Genomic DNA, 20,166 nt, shown 5'->3' on the forward strand with positions numbered 1-20,166 from the left:
GGGGCATGTACTGTACAGAGTGGCATATCTCATTCCACACTCAGCAGAGACAGGAGGCGTCCTGGGTGGTAGAATTATGTCTTGCAGACATCGGCGCACTTAGCAGACGATAAAGCTTCCTGCGGATCTATTCCACGCACCCCGCAGCTTTAAGACTCTCTTATTTTAGGCTCCGAAGAGACATAAAAAAACTACATCTATCAAGCTGTGAGAACATCCAGCCGCTAATTTGTAAGTAAGTAAGTAATGGACCACGAACCTCCCGTGGCTCTTTACTTTTAACCACGCTCAAGTGGAAGTTCAAGGTCTGTAAAGATGGATCAGCAGAAACTGTGGGTCGGAGCATGACACCCTAGAATCAGGCACAAGCTTCTTTTTTCAAAGCCATTTTGACTGAAGAGCGGTTTACGCCATCACTTACCGGATGGCAGACACAGTACGGCTGATTGTTCTATTAGAACGCGACTGATAATCAAAGAAATAAGACGTTTGTAAAAACGTTTGTATAAAAAAGGAAGAATTCTCAGCTGAAGTTTATTTCTGTATAAATCTGACATGCGGATTCTGGCAATACATATTTACATTCAAGTTATTTGCAGTATTCATGCCCTACGCCAGCGGCTCCACGTGCAGCTTGGTGATGGATGCCTCGGACATAACATAATTATCAAAAATATATAAGATGTACGAGTTTATACATAACGATCCAGGACTGTACATTATAAAGCATTGTCCCCTCGCTGCAGAGCGGTCATGTGACTGATTTCTGACCGTGTTACTGCAGCGCCCTCTGCTGTCACCTCAGTGTTGTTGCAGACATTATAATATATGTATATACACACACACACACACACATCTGTATAAATCAGGAGCTCTGACGTTCATTAGGATAACTGGTGTAGTAGCGTAGATAATAAGGTTCCCGCTGTGAGACATAGGGTATAAGTCGTCCTTGGGTTTATGTGACCTGTATAAGTGTTTTGACGTAGTCACAGACTATTTGGAGACTCACTATTACCCGTATCATTAAACGTAAGGAGCGCATTATCCCACATGATGTCAGCGTGATACTGTACTGTATGCCTGGATAACATCAGCATTGTACCGCGGGTTACTAAGGTTCCCCCTGTAACAGCCGGACGTTGCATTACCGCTCCTCAATACCGCGGTGTGCAGGAGACGGATGAAGCAAGGAATGGTATAAACTCCCCTGACCTCATGGCGGTTTGGCACAGCACAAAGGTCACAATGGACCAATGGACCCAGGGTATTTGGCGTAAGAACCGAGAACATTTACCTACACAGGAGATCCTAGAACCAGGCTACGGGTTGGGGTACACTTTCTGGAACTCTTGTTACAGACATTAACATAAGTCATTCTCCTTCTGATCCCAGCACCTGACATTTACCATGTTGTTATGTTCTGCGGAGATTTATGGACCCAAGTGAATGTCGGACGAGCAACATTTAAATCAGACTCTGATGTGACCAGACAACACTTTGGCAATACGATGCAGCTTTCTCTGCGTTCGGCGTCTTCCATTAAACCGAAGTGATAAGAGGAGCCTTCTCTCATGTGCCGTCTCCCCCGGGCCCCGTTGCGGGACCTGTAGAGGTTGTGGAGTGCTGGTGGGATACTGGTGGCGGGGCTGCGTCTAACTCAGATTCCCGGATGAAGATGACGGCGTCTCCGCTCACATTAATGAGACACTGCGCCTAAAACGGGAACATAAGAACCATTAACTTCACCCTGAGAATGAACTATGAAAATGATCACAGAGAACTCGGATAATACCAACATCAATACAAGCCAATGAGTCGCGCTGAGTCTGCTTACCTGGTTTTTATTAGTGTTCTCCATGAACACACACTGTTTCATGATGTACGACACAACCGCATTACCGCCGAGAGCTGCAACGTGGGCTCGGACCATAGCAAAGACTTCACAAATAAAGCCGTGGAGGAATCCACTGACCCCACCCTCCTGCAATAAATACCACAGATAAATCATTAGCCCAGACCTCAATCCAACATCTCCACCGGAGAAGGACTCCGGCGTCATCATCATCATCTGCAGCTCACCTCGCGCAAGGAGGTCGTCTCTCGGATAAAAAACATGTTGATGATTCCAAGAAACTTGGTGATTTTAGCTCCCGGTATAAACGAGAGGGGCGTCATCTTGACCACAGTGACCGACGGGCCACCTACCACAGTGCCTGGGCGGTTTCTTAAGTGTCCCTCACCCAACGGGCTTGCCTTGTCCATGGAAGTGACTATAAAACAAATTGGAGAGTTGGCAATGACGCTATAGAGAAGCCAAAATCAATCAATCAATCAATCAATCAATCAATCAATGCAATGATCAGGCAGTTGTAGAAGATAGCAGAGAGTGGTGTCATTGACAGTTTGGAATGAGCCGGGTGACGGCGCAGAGGCGCGGCAGCCCTGGTGAAGCTCAGCCTTGTGGCGCCAGACAGAGAAGGAAATAAAAGTAGCACTTGTTTAGGTAGAGGAGAGTCGTGCAGGGCATGCAAGCAATGACGGCGGCCTGAACAGAAGAAACATTCCTGCAAAAAGAATCACGAATGAGTTTGGCAAAATGGGATAAAACAAAAGCTGAGTGGGGAAGGAGGAACTCAAGGAGGGCATGAAGAATAAAGCAAGCAAATAATTAATCGTGTGTGGGAAAAAGGAATCACTGAATTTGGGAGAGTGTGAAAGTTGTAACGTAGATCGTGCGGTTCTCCGACCGGCTAGTCGGTTACCTGGTCTGGACACTAGATCGGGCCTGCCAACTGGGGAAGAGGTGCACAGGTCATCCGGGGCTTGCCCAAAATCACCGTAGACATGAGTGCCATTCACAATAGCTGGTCCACAGACTTTGGTTTACAGATATATTCCCAGCCCTTACCGAGATCAGCATGGGCAAGACATCTCTAAGTTTATCGTACGTCACTGTCTGATGGAGGCCCATTGGCAATAATTTTCTGGAAGATTCTCTCTATGGCAGAGGTGGTGAGATCTGGTTCCAGTTCTTCTAAGTAATAGGAGGACATGTCCTCTACTCGTCCCTCAACTGTCCATGGTGGACACTGGTGGCCCAAATAAGGTCCATAGGTGGGGACTAGTACAGGGGTAGAGGTCTAAGAGTAGGTAACCCTTATAAAAGTAAGACATTCCAGCGCTATAATATTCTTCTGGAATAAAACCTCTCTCTATAACCCTACGTTCTGAAGCGGTTCTAGGTATATCTACTTTATTGGAACCAACTAGATGTTGACTTCCGCTACGGCAAAGAGCGTTGCGCTCCAGTAAATGGGGCTGTGGGACGGGCAGTGGTCCTTCATCTACATACAATCAGTTTCACACTCTGCGCTGGTAGGTTTGATCGGAGTAGAGCCCCCCCACCCGTCACCACCGTGGATCAGATGTCTGCCTGGGAGAATCAGCACAATGAAGAAACACACAACCGCCTACTTGTTTTAATTGATCCGCGTCTTATGGTCTGAGCCCTCATTTTAATGTGGTCTATCCAGCTGTTGCATCTGTCTGCAAAGGAACTGTAATCAGCGCCAGTAGCTGGAGTCACACAGACAGAGAGACAGGAACAAAAAGAAAAAAAAACAAACAAAGAAGAGATATGGATGACGTCTCTATCCCATCACACGGTCTCCTGATGAAGCACATTATCGGCATCTTGGAAAAGGAAAGAATCAGGGATTTTGTGAATGGCGCCAGGATGGGGCACACTCACCTCGCTGGCTGGGGACGGCCGCGGAACCTGCTCGCTCCTGGAGATCTGCATGCAGAACACATACATTACACTAATGTGGTTATGTGTGGGCTCTCGCCTAGTACCAGGGGGCCCCACCTGCCCTTGCCCTGAAGTGGGCCCACCAGCTGCAGAAATGGCTCCGGTGACACAGCTATGTCTGAACTCTACGGGCAGGAACGGTTAAGTCTTCAGGGAGAATTCAATTCTACCGTGCGCCCCCTACGGCCCTGTATGCAAACTGACATCTATAGGAGCTATTCAATTGTTTCTCTGATCAGACCACATTAGCATTTTACGAGAATAGTACCGGTTTACTGCGGGGCCATCTAAACATCCTATGAGCACCCAAACTACAGACTTTAAACATTGTTTCTCGCGCCCCCAGAGGCGGTGCGCACCACAGTTAATAGTAGTCTGAGCAACAATTGAATAGCTCCAATAGAGGCCCAGCTGGGGGGGCACAGCAGAACGTAGGGTGCTAGACACAGAGGACATTATCCAGCCATACACGGATAATGTCATATCATATGAACACGCCCCTGCTGCCTGCTCTGGTGAATATGATGCTGAGGACATCAGTACAGTATAATATAGAACACAGGTTCTCAGAGTCAGTCCTCGGGACCCCACACACGGTGCATGTTTTGCAGGTCTCCTCATAGAATCAAGTGAAATAATTAGCTCCACCTGTAGATCGTTTAAATTAAGTCAGCCAGTAATGAGTGCACCTGTCGGGTGACATGAAAAATGGGAAATGTGTAGGGTCGTGAGGACCGAGTTTGAGAACCACTAATATAGATCTATTTTCAGTACTTCGGGTCAGGGAGGACAGGCCTCCACATGGGAATGTTGGAAACGCTCCCACCTGGTAGGCCGGGGAAACAACAGATCAGACGGGGTTCACGGAACACGGACATTGGGCTGACATTATGGGGGGAGGGGGTGGTGGTTGCCGTGCCGACCTTCTGTGTCTGGTAACAATTCTGTCATTCCTTTTTGCCTCACACCTCTCTAGTGGAGGTACGTACATGTGGGTGTGGCCTCACCTTTAGCTGGGGAGAAGGGCTGCAGCCCGGGAGACTCCGAGGATAACTCCATAGTGAATTGCAGCAGCTCATCTGTGTCTGCGGAGCCTTGTGCAGGACAAGAGAAAGGATCAGGTCAGTGCGGGCCCCCTATACACAGCGCAGGCCCCTATACACAGCGCGGGTCCCCTATACACAGCGCGGGTCCCCTATACACAGCGCGGGTCCCCTATACACAGCGCGGGCCCCTATACACAGCGCGGGTCCCCTACACACAGCCCGGGAGACTCCGAGGATAACTCCATAGTGAATTGCAGCAGCTCATCTGTGTCTGCGGAGCCTTGTGCGGGACAAGAGAAAGGATCAGGTCAGCGCGGGTCCCCTATACACAGCGCGGGTCCCCTATACACAGCGCGGGCCCCCTATACACAGCGCGGGCCCCCTATACACAGTGCGGGTCCCCTATACAGCGCGGGTCCCCTATACACAGCGCGGGTCCCTTACACATAGTGCGGGTCCCTTACACACAGAGTGGGCCCCCTATACACAGCGCGGGTCCCTTATACACAGCTCGGGTCCCTTACATACAGTAATCACATGGATAGATAAAGATCGTTCGACTTACAGGAAGATATTTATGACTGCCGGGGCAGCACTGTGGTGTGATGGTCAGCATTACTGCATGAGTTCAATTTCTGATTAAGGCCTTATCTGTGAGAAGTTTGTACGTTCTCTCTGGGTGTTTAGGTTTCCTACACTCACTACACTATATAGAAATATATACTGGTAAATGAATCCTGTTGTGTCCATGTGGAAGAGACTACAGATTGTAAGCTCTTCTAAAACTCACAGGACTGACTGATATGTTCTCTGTACAGCGCAGCGTAATAGGTGTGCGCTATAGAAGTCACTGGTATACATAAATAGCTGAAGCGTCTCTATACACCGGTTTCGGTCACAGGTTATACACATATATGATACTAGGTCGTAAGGGTCTGCGCCCCCTTAATTTGTGAACATTTGCATATGAGAAAGATGGTTAGAATTGTATGACAGATGCCTGTATTGCAACTTGAGTTATAGGTGAAATGTGTTACATAGAGAGCATATGATGTGGAAGGGGGGGTGTATTGTTTTGTTGAATTAAAAAGCGGTTATAGAGTAAGATGTACATTGATAGTGTGGATGGTACAGTGACATTTGTGGGTGTGGGGGGCTGTGTGTGCATGTTGTTTAGGTGTGTGTGTGCAATAGTATAGTAGGGTGTTTTTGAGTCAGCGGCTCCCCACTGGCGGAGGTCACGACACAGGAAAACAGGAGGCTGGGTAGTGATAGGGGTGTGTGGGAATAAGGGGGACTAAAGAGGAGGGTGGGAGATACTGTGCAGCTTCTGCCAGTGGGTGAGGGTCCAGCGTGGCAGCACAGGAGTACAGGACAGTGGCCCTGAGTCAGTGTCTCCTCCTACTGGGTGGGAGTTAGGGTGCAGGTGAGCAGGAGGCTGGGCTATAAGGCATGATAGGGGTATGTGGGCAACACAGCGTCAGCGACTCCCCAGTGGTGGAAGTTACGGTTCAGGAGAGCAGGAAGCTGGGTAGTGATAGGGGTGTGTGGGCATACGTGGGGGGGTGTGTGCCGGGAAAAAAAAAATCAACACAGAAAGGTCAACACATGTAAATGTTGACATAAGTGTGGCACTTCATTGGTGTCCATGTCGACACATGAGAATGAATATGAAAACATAAATCTTCAAAAACTCATGTCAACCTTTTTCATTGTCGACTATAGCCATGTCAGTGTTTTGCTTGTGCAATCCTGGGGTTGCCGTGAATCGCGGGGGGTGGGGAGTTGGGGGGGGGGTGTCCGTGAATCGTGGGAGTGGCGGGGGGGGGGGGGGGGTGCAGCGAATTGCGGGAGGGGGTCGCGGGTGCCGCGAATCGCGGGATAGGTGGGGGGGTTGCCGAGAATCGTTGGAGGGGGGGCAGGGGGCCAGGGGTTGCCGCGAATCGTGGGAGGGTGGGGTTGCGGGGGTGCCGTGAATCGCGGGAGGGGGGTGTGTGTGTGTGTGTGCCGCAAATCACTGGAGGGGGGGTTGTGGGGGGGGGGGGGGGGGGGGTGGCACTTCAATGGTGTCCATGTCGACACATGAGAATGAATATGAAAACATTCAAAATTTGAAAAATAAATCTTCAAAGACTCATGTCAAACTTTTTCATTGCCGACCATAGCCATTTTAGTCTTTTGCATGTGCAATTTAATCCTGGGGTTGCTGTGAATCGCGCGGGGGGGGGGGGTGTCCACAAATCCCGGGAGGGAGGTTGCGGGGGCGGGGAGGCGAATCGCGAGAGGGGGGGAGGTCGCGGGGGCCTGCGAATCGTGGGAGGGGTGCCGCGAATCGCGGGAGGGAGGGGTGCCGCGAATCGCAGGAGGGAGGGGGTGGCTAAGACATAATCTGCCCTTATAAGGACACAAGCTGTGCATTCTCCCGTGTAGTAAGAGGGGACAGCACACAGTGACAGAGAGTAAGGCCACACAGGGTCACATGACGAGGCTGTAACCTATGCAGTAAGGCCACACAGTGCATAGGTTACAGCCTCGTCATGTGACCTTGTGTGACCTTACTGCATAGGTTACAGCCTCGTCATGTGACCCTGTGTGGCCTTACTGCATAGGTTACAGCCTCGTCATGTGACCCTGGGTGACCTTACTGCATAGGTTACAGCAGTGGTAGCCAACCCTAGCCCTCGAGAGCTACCAACAGTGCACATTTTCCAGACAACCTAGCTGCTGCACAGCTGCACTCATTAATCACTGACACATTTTAAAAGATCCACAGATGGAGCTAATTAGCTCACTTGTGATTCTGTGAGGAGACCTGCAAAACATGCACTGTTGGTAGCTCTCGAGGACTAGGGTTGGCTACCCCAGGGTTACAGCCTCGTCATGTGACCCTGTGTGAGCTTACTGCATAGGTTACAGCCTCGTCATGTGACCCTGTGTGAGCTTACTGCATAGGTTACAGCCTCGTCATGTGACCCTGTGTGACCTTACTGCATAGGTTACAGCCTCGTCATGTGACCCTGTGTGACCTTACTGCATAGGTTACAGCCTCGTCATGTGACCCTGTGTGGCCTTACTGCATAGGTTACAGCCTCATCATGTGACCCTGTGTGGCCTTACTGCATAGGTTACAGCCTCGTCATGTGACCCTGTGTGGCCTTACTGCATAGGTTACAGCCTCGTCATGTGACCCTGTGTGGCCTTACTGCATACGTTACAGCCTCGTCATGTGACCCTGTGTGGCCTTACTGCATAGGTTACAGCCTCGTCATGTGACCCTGTGTGGCCTTACTGCATAGGTTGCAGCCTCGTCATGTGACCCTGTGTGGCCTTACTGCATAGGTTACAGCCTCGTCATGTGACCCTGTGTGGCCTTACTGCATAGGTTACAGCCTCGTCATGTGACCCTGTGTGGCCTTACTGCATACGTTACAGCCTCGTCATGTGACCCTGTGTGGCCTTACTGCATAGGTTACAGCCTCATCATGTGACCCTGGGTGTCCTTAGTGCATAGGTTACAGCCTCGTCATGTGACCCTGTGTGGCCTTACTGCATAGGTTACAGCCTCATCATGTGACCCTGGGTGTCCTTAGTGCATAGGTTACAGCCTCGTCATGTGACCCTAAGGCCACACAGGGTCACATGACGAGGCTGTACCTATGCAGTAAGGCCACACAGGGTCACATGACGAGGCTGTACCTATGCAGTAAGGCCACACAGGGTCACATGACGAGGCTGTAACCTATGCACTAAGGCCACCCAGAGTCACATGACGAGGCTGTAACCTATGCAGTAAGGCCACACAGGGTCACATGACGAGGCTGTAACCTATGCAGTAAGGCCACACAGGGTCACATGACGAGGCTGTAACCTATGCAGTAAGGACCCTGCGTTATTGTCTGGCAATGGTGTTGATATCTCCCATGATCCTCTGCTCTAACAGCGCACATGGGGTGCCATGTACCCCCTTGCTGGATCTCACAGATGGGCCCTGTGACTGGCACAGCAGCAGTTTTGTGTATTGAATTGTGGCGCTCATTTTACCTGTACTCTATTTTGTCATTCATTTACTGTAATGTTAAGTTGGTCTCCCTGTACTGTTCCAATGTACGGCGCTGCAAAACACTTGTGGCGCTTTATAAATAAAATTATACTAATAAAGGGGCTACACCGTATGTCTTGTGGCATCGGCTTTTCTGTCACCCGATGTCGTACTGGGCAAGAAACAGGTTTATAAATCCAGCCAGGGGCTACGTCCGTATTTCCCTGCACATTATGTGTCTCTCTTGCCTGCTATTCCCACGTGGGGCCCCATGGGCTCCATTCTGAGGAAATCCTCACTGGCCCGGAAGAGGCTGCTCCATTCGGGAACGTGAAGACTTAGTGTATGCGGGGCCCTGTGGAAGCCTGTTTGCTATGGGGGATTGGGGTAATGCCCATCTGCCCCCCGTGTCCCACAGGTGCCAGACAGATGTACATTGCTGTAAGACAGAGATATGTGATTGTGGGGTTTCCTGCTCACCCCGAGGCTGACTGCATTCCGGCCGACTCTTACTGGCTTGCATTGTGTCTTGTTTGTCAAAGGTGATGGCGACGGCGGTAACGGCAACCTGGCGTTAGACGGAGAGACCCCAGAGTTACTGTCACCGGAGGCTATAGCTATTGTAGAACACGCATCGCACACGGACAGATCACTGTACCTGTATGGACTCATCCTCCGGCACAGCAACCGTGACATTGACGTGACAGAGGCAGCAGGGGATCATAGATCGCAGCTTGAAGTAAAGAGACTGCAGAGATGATGAGAGCGACAGTGTTATTTCAGGAGCTGTATAAACCAACCCTCCAGGCATACAGGGAATTCTAAGCAGGGGACGGCCCTTGTACACAGGTGTAATACAGGAGTCATAGGTCTGTCACGCAGGACCGCCCCTTAGTCTGCTGACCAATCACTTTACCGAAAGAACAAGAATTGGCTACACTGACATTTAAGTCCTGTGGCGGCTCTCGTATCATACAGTGTGTGTGTGTGCTGCATAACTTATACCGCTGCGAGAGAGGGGGAGGGGGGTGACGTACCTTCAGCAGGTTCTCACACAGGTCATTGAAATTCTTGTTGAGCGTCTGGTTGGTCAGATTTATGTTGGAGAGACGAATGGCTCGGACAGAGGAGAACATCTGGTAAGGAGGAGAGTACCGTCAGTAACTGCCCGGTACAGAATGCGGTGTACATCGCGTCGGCGGTGAGACTCACCTGTATATCCGATGTCCAGTTGTTTATCCCAGGCATAATTTCTGTGTTACAGCTGTAGAATCCTGCGTGGGGGGACACAGGGTGAGGTCTATAATAATTCATGGGACATTATACCATCTCCTGTTCTCAGATCATTACAGCAGTAACGCCAGAAGTGCCTGTAATGCAATTCCGCATAGCGCAAGATAATGTACCGGCAACATCTTACCCGCAGGTGGCGCCACATCTGTTAGGAGAGAATGTACATCTTCCACTGCATCCGTATCATCAATCTGAAATAAATATATATATATACATGTTATCAGCAAGCGCCACGTACAGCGCACAGGCGGATATCATTTCTGTAACCAGGGAAGGAACCTGCAGGCGCGTCTGACAGCCCCAGTGGAGTGCGGAGAGAAGAGCACCTGACACAAGCTCCCTCCTAGGCTATGTGACCGCTCCTGCGATGTGAGGGGGCTGCTGTAGCGTCTGACAGCCCCCAGGAGAGGGCAGAGAGAAGAGCACCTGAAGCCCCGTCCTAGGCTATGTGACCGCTCCTGCGATGTGAGGGGGCTGCGGGAGCGTCTGACAGCCCCCAGGGGAGGGCAGAGAGAAGAGCACCTGACACAAGCCCACTCCTAGGCTATGTGACCGCTCCTGCGATGTGAGGGGGCTGCGGGAGTGTCTGACAGCCCCAGGGGAGGGCGGAGAGAAGAGCACCAGAAGCCCCGTCCTAGGCTATGTGACCGCTCCTGCTATGTGAGGGGGCTGCGGGAGCGTCTGACAGCCCCCACGGGAGGGCGGAGAGAAGAGCACCTGACACAAGCCCCCTCCTAGGCTATGTGACCGCTCCTGCGATGTGAGGTGGCTGCGGGAGCGTCTGACAGCCCCAGGGGAGGGCGGAGAGAAGAGCACCTGTAGCCCCCTCCTAGGCTATGTGACCGCTCCTGCGATGTGAGGGGGCTGCGGGAGCGTCTGACAGCCGCCAGGGGAGGGCGGAGAGAAGAGCACCTGACACAAGCCCCCGCCTAGGCTATGTGACCGCTCCTGCGATGTGAGGGGGCTGCGGGAGCGTCTGACAGCCGCCAGGGGAGTGCGGAGAGAAGAGCACCTGTAGCCCCCTCCTAGGCTATGTGACCGCTCCTGCGATGTGAGGGGGCTGCGGGAGCGTCTGACAGCCCCCAGGGGAGGGCGGAGAGAAGAGCACCTGAAGCCCCCTCCTAGGCTATGTGACCGCTCCTGCGATGTGAGGGGGCTGCGGGAGCATCTGACAGCCCCAGGGGAGGGCGGAGAGAAGAGCACCTGTAGCCCCCTCCTAGGCTATGTGACCGCTCCTGCGATGTGAGGGGGCTGCGGGAGCGTCTGACAGCCCCAGGGGAGTGCGGACAGAAAAGCACCTGACACAAGCCCCCTCCTAGGCTATGTGACCGCTCCTGCGATGTGAGGGGGCTGCGGGAGCGTCTGACAGCCCCCAGGGGAGGGCGGAGAGAAGAGCACCTGAAGCCCCCTCCTAGGCTATGTGACCGCTCCTGCGATGTGAGGGGGCTGCGGGAGCGTCTGACAGCCCCCAGGGGAGGGCGGAGAGAAGAGCACCTGAAGCCCCCTCCTAGGCTATGTGACCGCTCCTGCGATGTGAGGGGGCTGCGGGAGCGTCTGACAGCCCCAGGGGAGGGCGGAGAGAAGAGCACCTGTAGCCCCCTCCTAGGCTATGTGACCGCTCCTGCGATGTGAGGGGGCTGCGGGAGCGTCTGACAGCCCCAGGGGAGTGCGGACAGAAGAGCACCTGACACAAGCCCCCTCCTAGGCTATGTGACCGCTCCTGCGATGTGAGGGGGCTGCGGGAGCGTCTGACAGCCCCAGGGGAGTGCGGAGAGAAGAGCACCTGACACAAGCCCCCTCCTAGGCTATGTGGCCGCTCCTGCGATGTGAGGTGGCTGCGGGAGCGTCTGACAGCCCCAGGGGAACGTGGAGAGAAGAGCACCTGTAGCCCCCTCCTAGGCTATGTGACCGCTCCTGCGATGTGAGGGGGCTGCGGGAGCGTCTGACAGCCCCCAGGGGAGGGCGGAGAGAAGAGCACCTGAAGCCCCCTCCTAGGCTATGTGACCGCTCCTGCGATGTGAGGGGGCTGCGGGAGCGTCTGACAGCCCCAGGGGAGGGCGGAGAGAAGAGCACCTGTAGCCCCCTCCTAGGCTATGTGACCGCTCCTGCGATGTGAGGGGGCTGCGGGAGCGTCTGACAGCCCCAGGGGAGTGCGGACAGAAGAGCACCTGACACAAGCCCCCTCCTAGGCTATGTGACCGCTCCTGCGATGTGAGGGGGCTGCGGGAGCGTCTGACAGCCCCAGGGGAGTGCGGAGAGAAGAGCACCTGTAGCCCCCTCCTAGGCTATGTGACCGCTCCTGCGATGTGAGGGGGCTGCGGGAGCGTCTGACAGCCCCCAGGGGAGGGCGGAGAGAAGAGCACCTGAAGCCCCCTCCTAGGCTATGTGACCGCTCCTGCGATGTGAGGGGGCTGCGGGAGCGTCTGACAGCCCCAGGGGAGGGCGGAGAGAAGAGCACCTGTAGCCCCCTCCTAGGCTATGTGACCGCTCCTGCGATGTGAGGGGGCTGCGGGAGCGTCTGACAGCCCCAGGGGAGTGCGGACAGAAGAGCACCTGACACAAGCCCCCTCCTAGGCTATGTGACCGCTCCTGTGATGTGAGGGGGCTGCGGGAGCGTCTGACAGCCCCAGGGGAGTGCGGAGAGAAGAGCACCTGTAGCCCCCTCCTAGGCTATGTGACCGCTCCTGCGATGTGAGGGGGGCGGCAGGAGGCGGCACTGCGTACCAGCCAGACTCAGATGAGGGTAAGCAGGTGCGGAACGGTCCCCGGCTCTCACCTCTAGGACGAAGGCGTCCTTCTTGCCATGAGACAGGTCCAGCTCCATGACTTCATCTGAGCTTTCGGACTGAGAGCGAATCACCCGGGTCCTCAGCCTGGGCTCCGGGATGGGGGAACCCACCGTCTCCTCCACAACCTCCTACAGTAACAATAACACACAAACACTGAACTAGAACCAGACAGGAAATGTCACAGTATATACAGAGATAACGGCAGTGTAACTGGCAACCTAACACACAGGTTCTCAAACTCAATCCTCAACCCGACACAGTGCATGTTTTACAGGTCTCCTCACAGAAGCCCCGATTTATTAGGTGGTGATCATGTGGCTGGTACTTTATCACCAGTCAATCATCTACTAACTGTTCAATTCAAATCCAGCCTATAACTTGACAGTTAGGAGCTGATCGGCCGGTGATTAAGTACCAACCACTTCACAAAGCTTAATACATTTGCCCCAGAATTACAAGTGAAATAATTAGCTGCAGACCGTCACTTACTGACTTACGTGTGTGTGTGTCTGTGTGTGTATGTGACCACGTAGTGACCAATGACCGCACAGACTGTCACTTACTGACTTACATGTGACCGCATAGTGACCAATGACCGCACAGACTGTAACTTACTGACTTACATGTGACCACATAGTGACCAATGACCGCACAGACTGTAACTTACTGACTTACATGTGACCACGTAGTGACCAATGACCGCACAGACTGTAACTTACTGACTTACATGTGACCACGTAGTGACCAATGACCGCACAGACTGTAACTTACTGACTTACATGTGACCACGTAGTGACCAATGACCGCACAGACTGTAACTTACTGACTTACATGTGACCACGTAGTGACCAATGACCGCACAGACTGTAACTTACTGACTTACATGTGACCACGTAGTGACCAATGACCGCACAGACTGTAACTTGCTGACTTACATGTGACCACGTAGTGACCAATGACCGCACAGACTGTAACTTACTGACTTACACGTGACCATGTAGTGACCAATGACCGCACAGACTGTAACTTACTGACTTACATGTGACCACGTAGTGACCAATGACTGCACAGACTGTAACTTACTGACTTACATGTGACCACATAGTGACCAATGACCGCACAGACTGTAACTTACTGACTTACATGTGACCACGTAGTGACCAATGACCGCACAGACTGTCACTTACTGACTTACATGTGTGTGTGTGTGTGTATGTGACCACGTAGTGACCAATGACCGCACTGACTGTAACTTACTGACTTACAGGTGACCACGTAGTGACCAATGACCGCACAGACTGTAACTTACTGACTTACATGTGACCACATAGTGACCAATGACTGCACAGACTGTCACTTACTGACTTACAGGTGACCACGTAGTGACCAATGACTGCACAGACTGTACCTTACTGACTTACATGTGACCATGTAGTGACCAATGACCGCACAGACTGTAACTTACTGACTTACATGTGACCACGTAGTGACCAATGACCGCACAGACTGTAACTTACTGACTTACATGTGACCACGTAGTGACCAATGACCGCACAGACTGTAACTTACTGACTTACATGTGACCACGTAGTGACCAATGACCGCACAGACTGTAACTTACTGACTTACATGTGACCACGTAGTGACCAATGACCGCACAGACTGTAACTTACTGACTTACATGTGACCACGTAGTGACCAATGACCGCACAGACTGTAACTTACTGACTTACACGTGACCATGTAGTGACCAATGACCGCACAGACTGTAACTTACTGACTTACATGTGACCACGTAGTGACCAATGACTGCACAGACTGTAACTTACTGACTTACATGTGACCACATAGTGACCAATGACCGCACAGACTGTCACTTACTGACTTACATGTGACCACGTAGTGACCAATGACCGCACAGACTGTCACTTACTGACTTACATGTGTGTGTGTGTGTGTGTATGTGACCACGTAGTGACCAATGACCGCACTGACTGTAACTTACTGACTTACAGGTGACCACGTAGTGACCAATGACCGCACAGACTGTAACTTACTGACTTACATGTGACCATGTAGTGACCAATGACTGCACAGACTGTAACTTACTGACTTACATGTGACCACGTAGTGACCAATGACCACACAGACTGTAACTTACTGACTTACATGTGACCACGTAGTGACCAATGACCGCACAGACTGTAACTTACTGACTTACATGTGACCACATAGTGACTAATGACCGCACAGACTGTAACTTACTGACTTACATGTGACCACATAGTGACCAATGACCGCACAGACTGTAACTTACTGACTTACATGTGACCATGTAGTGACCAATGACCACACAGACTGTAACTTACTGACTTACATGTGTGTGTGTGTATGTGACCACATAGTGACCAATGACCGCACAGACTGTAACTTACTGACTTACATGTGACCACGTAGTGACCAATGACAGCACAGACTGTAACTTACTGACTTACATGTGACCACATAGTGACCAATGACTGCACAGACTGTAACTTACTGACTTACATGTGACCACGTAGTGACCAATGACCGCACAGACTGTAACTTACTGACTTACATGTGACCACATAGTGACCAATGACCGCACAGACTGTAACTTACTGACTTACATGTGACCACGTAGTGACCAATGACCGCACAGACTGTAACTTACTGACTTACATGTGACCACGTAGTGACCAATGACCGCACAGACTGTAACTTACTGACTTACAGGTGACCACGTAGTGACCAATGACAGCACAGACTGTCACTTACTGACTTACATGTGACCAAGTAGTGACCAATGACCGCACAGACTGTCACTTACTGACTTACATGTGACCACGTAGTGACCAATGACCGCACAGACTGTAACTTACTGACTTACATGTGACCACGTAGTGACCAATGACCGCACAGACTGTAACTTACTGAATTACATGTGACCACGTAGTGACCAATGACCGCAGACTGTAACTTACTGACTTACATGTGACAACGTAGTAACCAATGACCGCACAGACCATCACTTACATGTGACCACGTAGTCACCAATGACCGCACAGACCATCACTTACATGTGACCACGCAGTGACCAATGACCGCACAGACCATCACTTACATGTGACCACGTAGTCACCAATGACTGCACAGACCATCACTTACTGGGGGGTTGATCTCATAAATTTCTTTGTTTCTGGCAATAGTGTCATTGATCTTCTTCTGCATGTAGGATATATGCTGCTCGTAGGATCCGTCGCTGGGGGTCTTGCCAGCGATCTGTATGCCCCCGGGGGTGGGCAGCGCTGCCAGATACACACCTGTGGCAGACTAATAAAAAATCAGAAGTCAGATGGTACACAGGGCGAGGTGAGGACGGGTACCCTGACATTGGGCACGGAGTATGTATATACAGGTGTTCTAATCTAAACCCATTGTATATCACTTGTATTAAATAAAGGTAAATCAAATTGTCTACTCCATAATTAAAATAAACGGTACTTGTATATTAGCACGGCGCCCGTTACGTAGTTAGTGCAGCGGCGCTGTCAGAATCAGCGTAGTGTTTGCGTGCCCAGCGTAGTCAGCGTATCTGTCAGATTCGGCATACTGTTCCCGCGGCCAGCATAGTCAGTCAGCGGGGAAGGTGAAGTGACTGCGTCATGGCTGCAGAACCTGTCACAATGTTTAACCTATAAAGTGTGGCAAGCGCAGCGAGCCGCCGAGCCTGAAGCCTGGCGAGCCCCGTGAGGGGACGCGGATTACTTCACATGTGTTCCGCGTCCCCTCGCTCGCCACACTTTATAAAATCAACTCCACGCCGACGTGGATAGTGGGGGTATGAAAAGGTCGGAAGGACACATAACGCGTCCGCTCGCCACGTTTCGGGCTGGTGTGGACAGTGTGGGTTTGAAAAGGAGGCATTTGTCAGTATGTAACATGGAGCACTGGCAAATGCGTCCTTTATTGTGCATAAGATGCACTTGCGCCCGCATACCCCCTTTGTGCAGGAGACGTACGTGCGACCAAACCCCTAACCCAGTCGGCAGGGTTTCCGTACCCTGCCGCAATAATTACTGAGATGCAGGAGCGTCTCAGGCTGGAGCTCCTCTCCGCCGGTGCCCGCATGATCCCCTCTGCGCAGGGGATCTGGCGGTTACCGGCGCTGTGTGAGAGGCGCTCACTAGGCTTGCCATGGACGACGGAGAGAGAGCCATGGATGCCGGGGACAGATCCATGGACGCCGGGGACAGAGCCGAGTCCCTACGCTAGGCAGCCGTTGGGCTATGCTGAAAATGTAGCGTAGCTGGGCGCCGTGCTATTACACAAGTACCAAATAAACACATTAAAGAATGATATAGTCTGTAATACAAAGATACGTACAGGTAACCGGTGGTTGGGATTCTAGCATTCACAATACCATGGCCGGCATCTCGAAGAAGGCAATCCCGTGGTGAGGAAAATATAATTACCCCCCTTCCACCCCTAACCCTGCACGGTACTGCCCAACCCTAACCCCCCCACACCTAACCGTGCACGCTACTGCCCAACCCTAACCCCCCCCACATAACCCTGCATGCTAGTGCCTACCCCCCCGCCCAACCCTAACCTGCACGCTACTGCCCAACCCTAACCCCCCCACACCTAACCGTGCACGCTACTGCCCAACCCTACCCCCCCACACACACCTAACCGTACACGCTAGTGCCTACCCCCCCCCCCCGCCCAACCCTAACCTGCACGCTACTGCCCAACCCTACCCCCCCACACACACCTAACCGTACACGCTAGTGCCTACCCCCCCCCCGCCCAACCCTAACCTGCACGCTACTGCCCAACCCTACCCCCCCACACACACCTAACCGTACACGCTAGTGCCTACCCCCCCCCCCGCCCAACCCTAACCTGCACGCTACTGCCGAACCCTACCCCCCCACACACACCTAACCGTACACGCTAGTGCCTACCCCCCCCCCGCCCAACCCTAACCTGCACGCTACTGCCCAACCTGAACGCTAGTGCCTAACCACAACCCTAAACCCCGCCACACCTAACCATGCACGCTAGTGCCTAACAGTAACCCCCCACCTAACCATGCACGCTAGTGCCTAACAGTAACCCCCCACCTAACCATGCACGCTAGTGCCTAACAGTAACCCCCCACCTAACCATGCACGCTAGTGCCTAACAGTAACCCCCCACCTAACCATGCACGCTAGTGCCTAACAGTAACCCCCCCACCTAACCATGCACGCTAGTGCCTAACAGTAACCCCCCACCTAACCATGCACGCTAGTGCCTAACAGTAACCCCCCACCTAACCATGCACGCTAGTGCCTAACAGTAACCCCCCACCTAACCATGCACGCTAGTGCCTAACAGTAACCCCCCACCTAACCATGCACGCTAGTGCCTAACAGTAACCCCCCACCTAACCATGCATGGCTAGTGCCTAAAATCAAGCCCCCCCCCCACACACACACACACAACTAAACCTAACTGACTTTGATAAACAGGCACCCTAGCTGCATCCTCTTGTGTACTCTGCACCGACCACCACGTATAACCCCTGCACTATTCTGTAGTCCTGGCAGAAAGAGTTACGGTCCCCATTCACCAAGATGTATCGGAGAAATGGCCCATTGGCCAAGTCGGTGAATCGGGACTATTATACACCAATCACTGCTGCCCGTGGATCGGGGCATCGCGACTGATGGGACTGGCTTGGAAAATCTACTAACAGATAACTCCACAGGTGGAGGAGACAGACATTATTACCCTGGTTAGCGGCTGGTGAGCGGGGGCACTGAGTTATAGGGACTGGATTACTCCACAGGCGGAGGAGACAGACGTTATTATGCTGGTTAGCGGCTGATGTACGGGGGCAGTGAGTTATAGGGACTGGATTACGCCACAGGCGGAGGAGACAGATGTTATTACTCTGGTTAGCGGCTGGTGGGCGGGGGCAGTGAGTTATAGGGACTGGATTACTCCACAGGTGGAGGAGACAGACATTATTACCCTGGTTAGCGGCTGGTGAGCGGGGGCACTGAGTTATAGGGACTGGATTACACCACAGGTGGAGGAGACAGACGTTATTACTCTGATTAGCGGCTGATATATATGGAGGCACTGAGTTATAGGGACTGGATTACTCCACAGGCGGAGGAGACAGACATTATTACCCTGGTTAGCGGCTGATGTACGGGGCACTGAGATATAGGGACTGGATTACTCCACAGGCGGAGGAGACGGACGTTATTACTCTGGTTAGCGGCTGATGTACGGGGGCAGTGAGTTATAGGGACTGAATTACTCCACAGGTGGAGGAGACAGACGTTACTATGCTGGTTAGCGGCTGATGTACGGGGTACTGAGTTATAGGGACTGGATTACTCCACAGGCGGAGGAGACAGACGTCATTACTCTGGTTAGCGGCTGGTGGGCGGGGGCACAGTTATAGGGACTGGATTACTCCACAGGCGGAGGAGACAGACATTATTACTCTGGTTAGCGGCTGGTGAGCGGGGGCACTGAGTTATAGGGACTGGATTACTCCACAGGTGGAGGAGACAGATGTTATTACTCTGGTTAGCGGCTGGTGGGCGGGGGCACTGAGTTATAGGGACTGGATTACTCCACAGGCGGAGGAGACAGACGTCATTACTCTGGTTAGCGGCTGATATATACGGAGGCACTGAGTTATAGGGACTGGATTACTCCACAGGCAGAGGAGACAGACGTCATTACTCTGGTTAGCGGCTGGTGGGCGGGGGCACAGTTATAGGGACTGGATTACTCCACAGGCGGAGGAGACAGACATTATTACTCTGGTTAGCGGCTGGAGAGCGGGGGCACTGAGTTATAGGGACTGGATTACTCCACAGGTGGAGGAGACAGATGTTATTACTCTGGTTAGCGGCTGGTGGGCGGGGGCACTGAGTTATAGGGACTGGATTACTCCACAGGCGGAGGAGACAGACGTCATTACTCTGGTTAGCGGCTGATATATACGAAGGCACTGAGTTATAGGGACTGGATTACTCCACAGGCGGAGGAGACAGACGTCATTACTCTGGTTAGCGGCTTGAGAGCGGGGGCACTTAGTTATAGGGACTGGATTACTCCACAGGCGGAGGAGACAGACGTCATCACTCTGAT

General features: G+C 52.4%; 1 protein-coding gene across 21 annotated transcripts in view; it reads right to left on the reverse strand.

Moving 5' to 3' along the window:
- Nucleotides 1-500: 500 nt before the first annotated feature.
- The window catches only part of C2CD5 (C2 calcium dependent domain containing 5), a 66,310-nt gene continuing 46,644 nt past the window's right edge, over nucleotides 501-20,166 (reverse strand). For 8 of the 21 annotated variants that reach the window (XM_083180793.1, XM_083180789.1, XM_083180790.1 and 5 more), the window contains 13 exons: nucleotides 16,171-16,335; nucleotides 12,969-13,109; nucleotides 10,320-10,383; nucleotides 10,112-10,173; nucleotides 9,937-10,035; nucleotides 9,558-9,647; nucleotides 9,380-9,467; nucleotides 4,822-4,908; nucleotides 3,755-3,799; nucleotides 3,478-3,579; nucleotides 2,083-2,273; nucleotides 1,838-1,984; nucleotides 501-1,716 (listed from right to left, as the gene is read on the reverse strand). In XM_083180793.1, coding sequence (XP_083036919.1) covers nucleotides 1,573-1,716; nucleotides 1,838-1,984; nucleotides 2,083-2,273; nucleotides 3,478-3,579; nucleotides 3,755-3,799; nucleotides 4,822-4,908; nucleotides 9,380-9,467; nucleotides 9,558-9,647; nucleotides 9,937-10,035; nucleotides 10,112-10,173; nucleotides 10,320-10,383; nucleotides 12,969-13,109; nucleotides 16,171-16,335 — 1,425 coding nt within the window. In that variant the 3' untranslated portion in view covers nucleotides 501-1,572. Of the gene's footprint in view, nucleotides 1,717-1,837; nucleotides 1,985-2,082; nucleotides 2,274-3,477; nucleotides 3,580-3,754; nucleotides 3,800-4,821; nucleotides 4,909-5,033; nucleotides 5,141-9,379; nucleotides 9,468-9,557; nucleotides 9,648-9,936; nucleotides 10,036-10,111; nucleotides 10,174-10,319; nucleotides 10,384-12,968; nucleotides 13,110-16,170; nucleotides 16,336-20,166 lie in introns of those variants that run through there. The other 13 variants (XM_083180804.1, XM_083180787.1, XM_083180805.1 and 10 more) reach the window with 5 other exon arrangements.

This window comes from Crinia signifera, chromosome 4 (assembly GCF_055691185.1).
Source record: "Crinia signifera chromosome 4, ASM5569118v1, whole genome shotgun sequence".
Classification (NCBI taxonomy): Eukaryota; Metazoa; Chordata; class Amphibia; order Anura; family Myobatrachidae; genus Crinia; species Crinia signifera.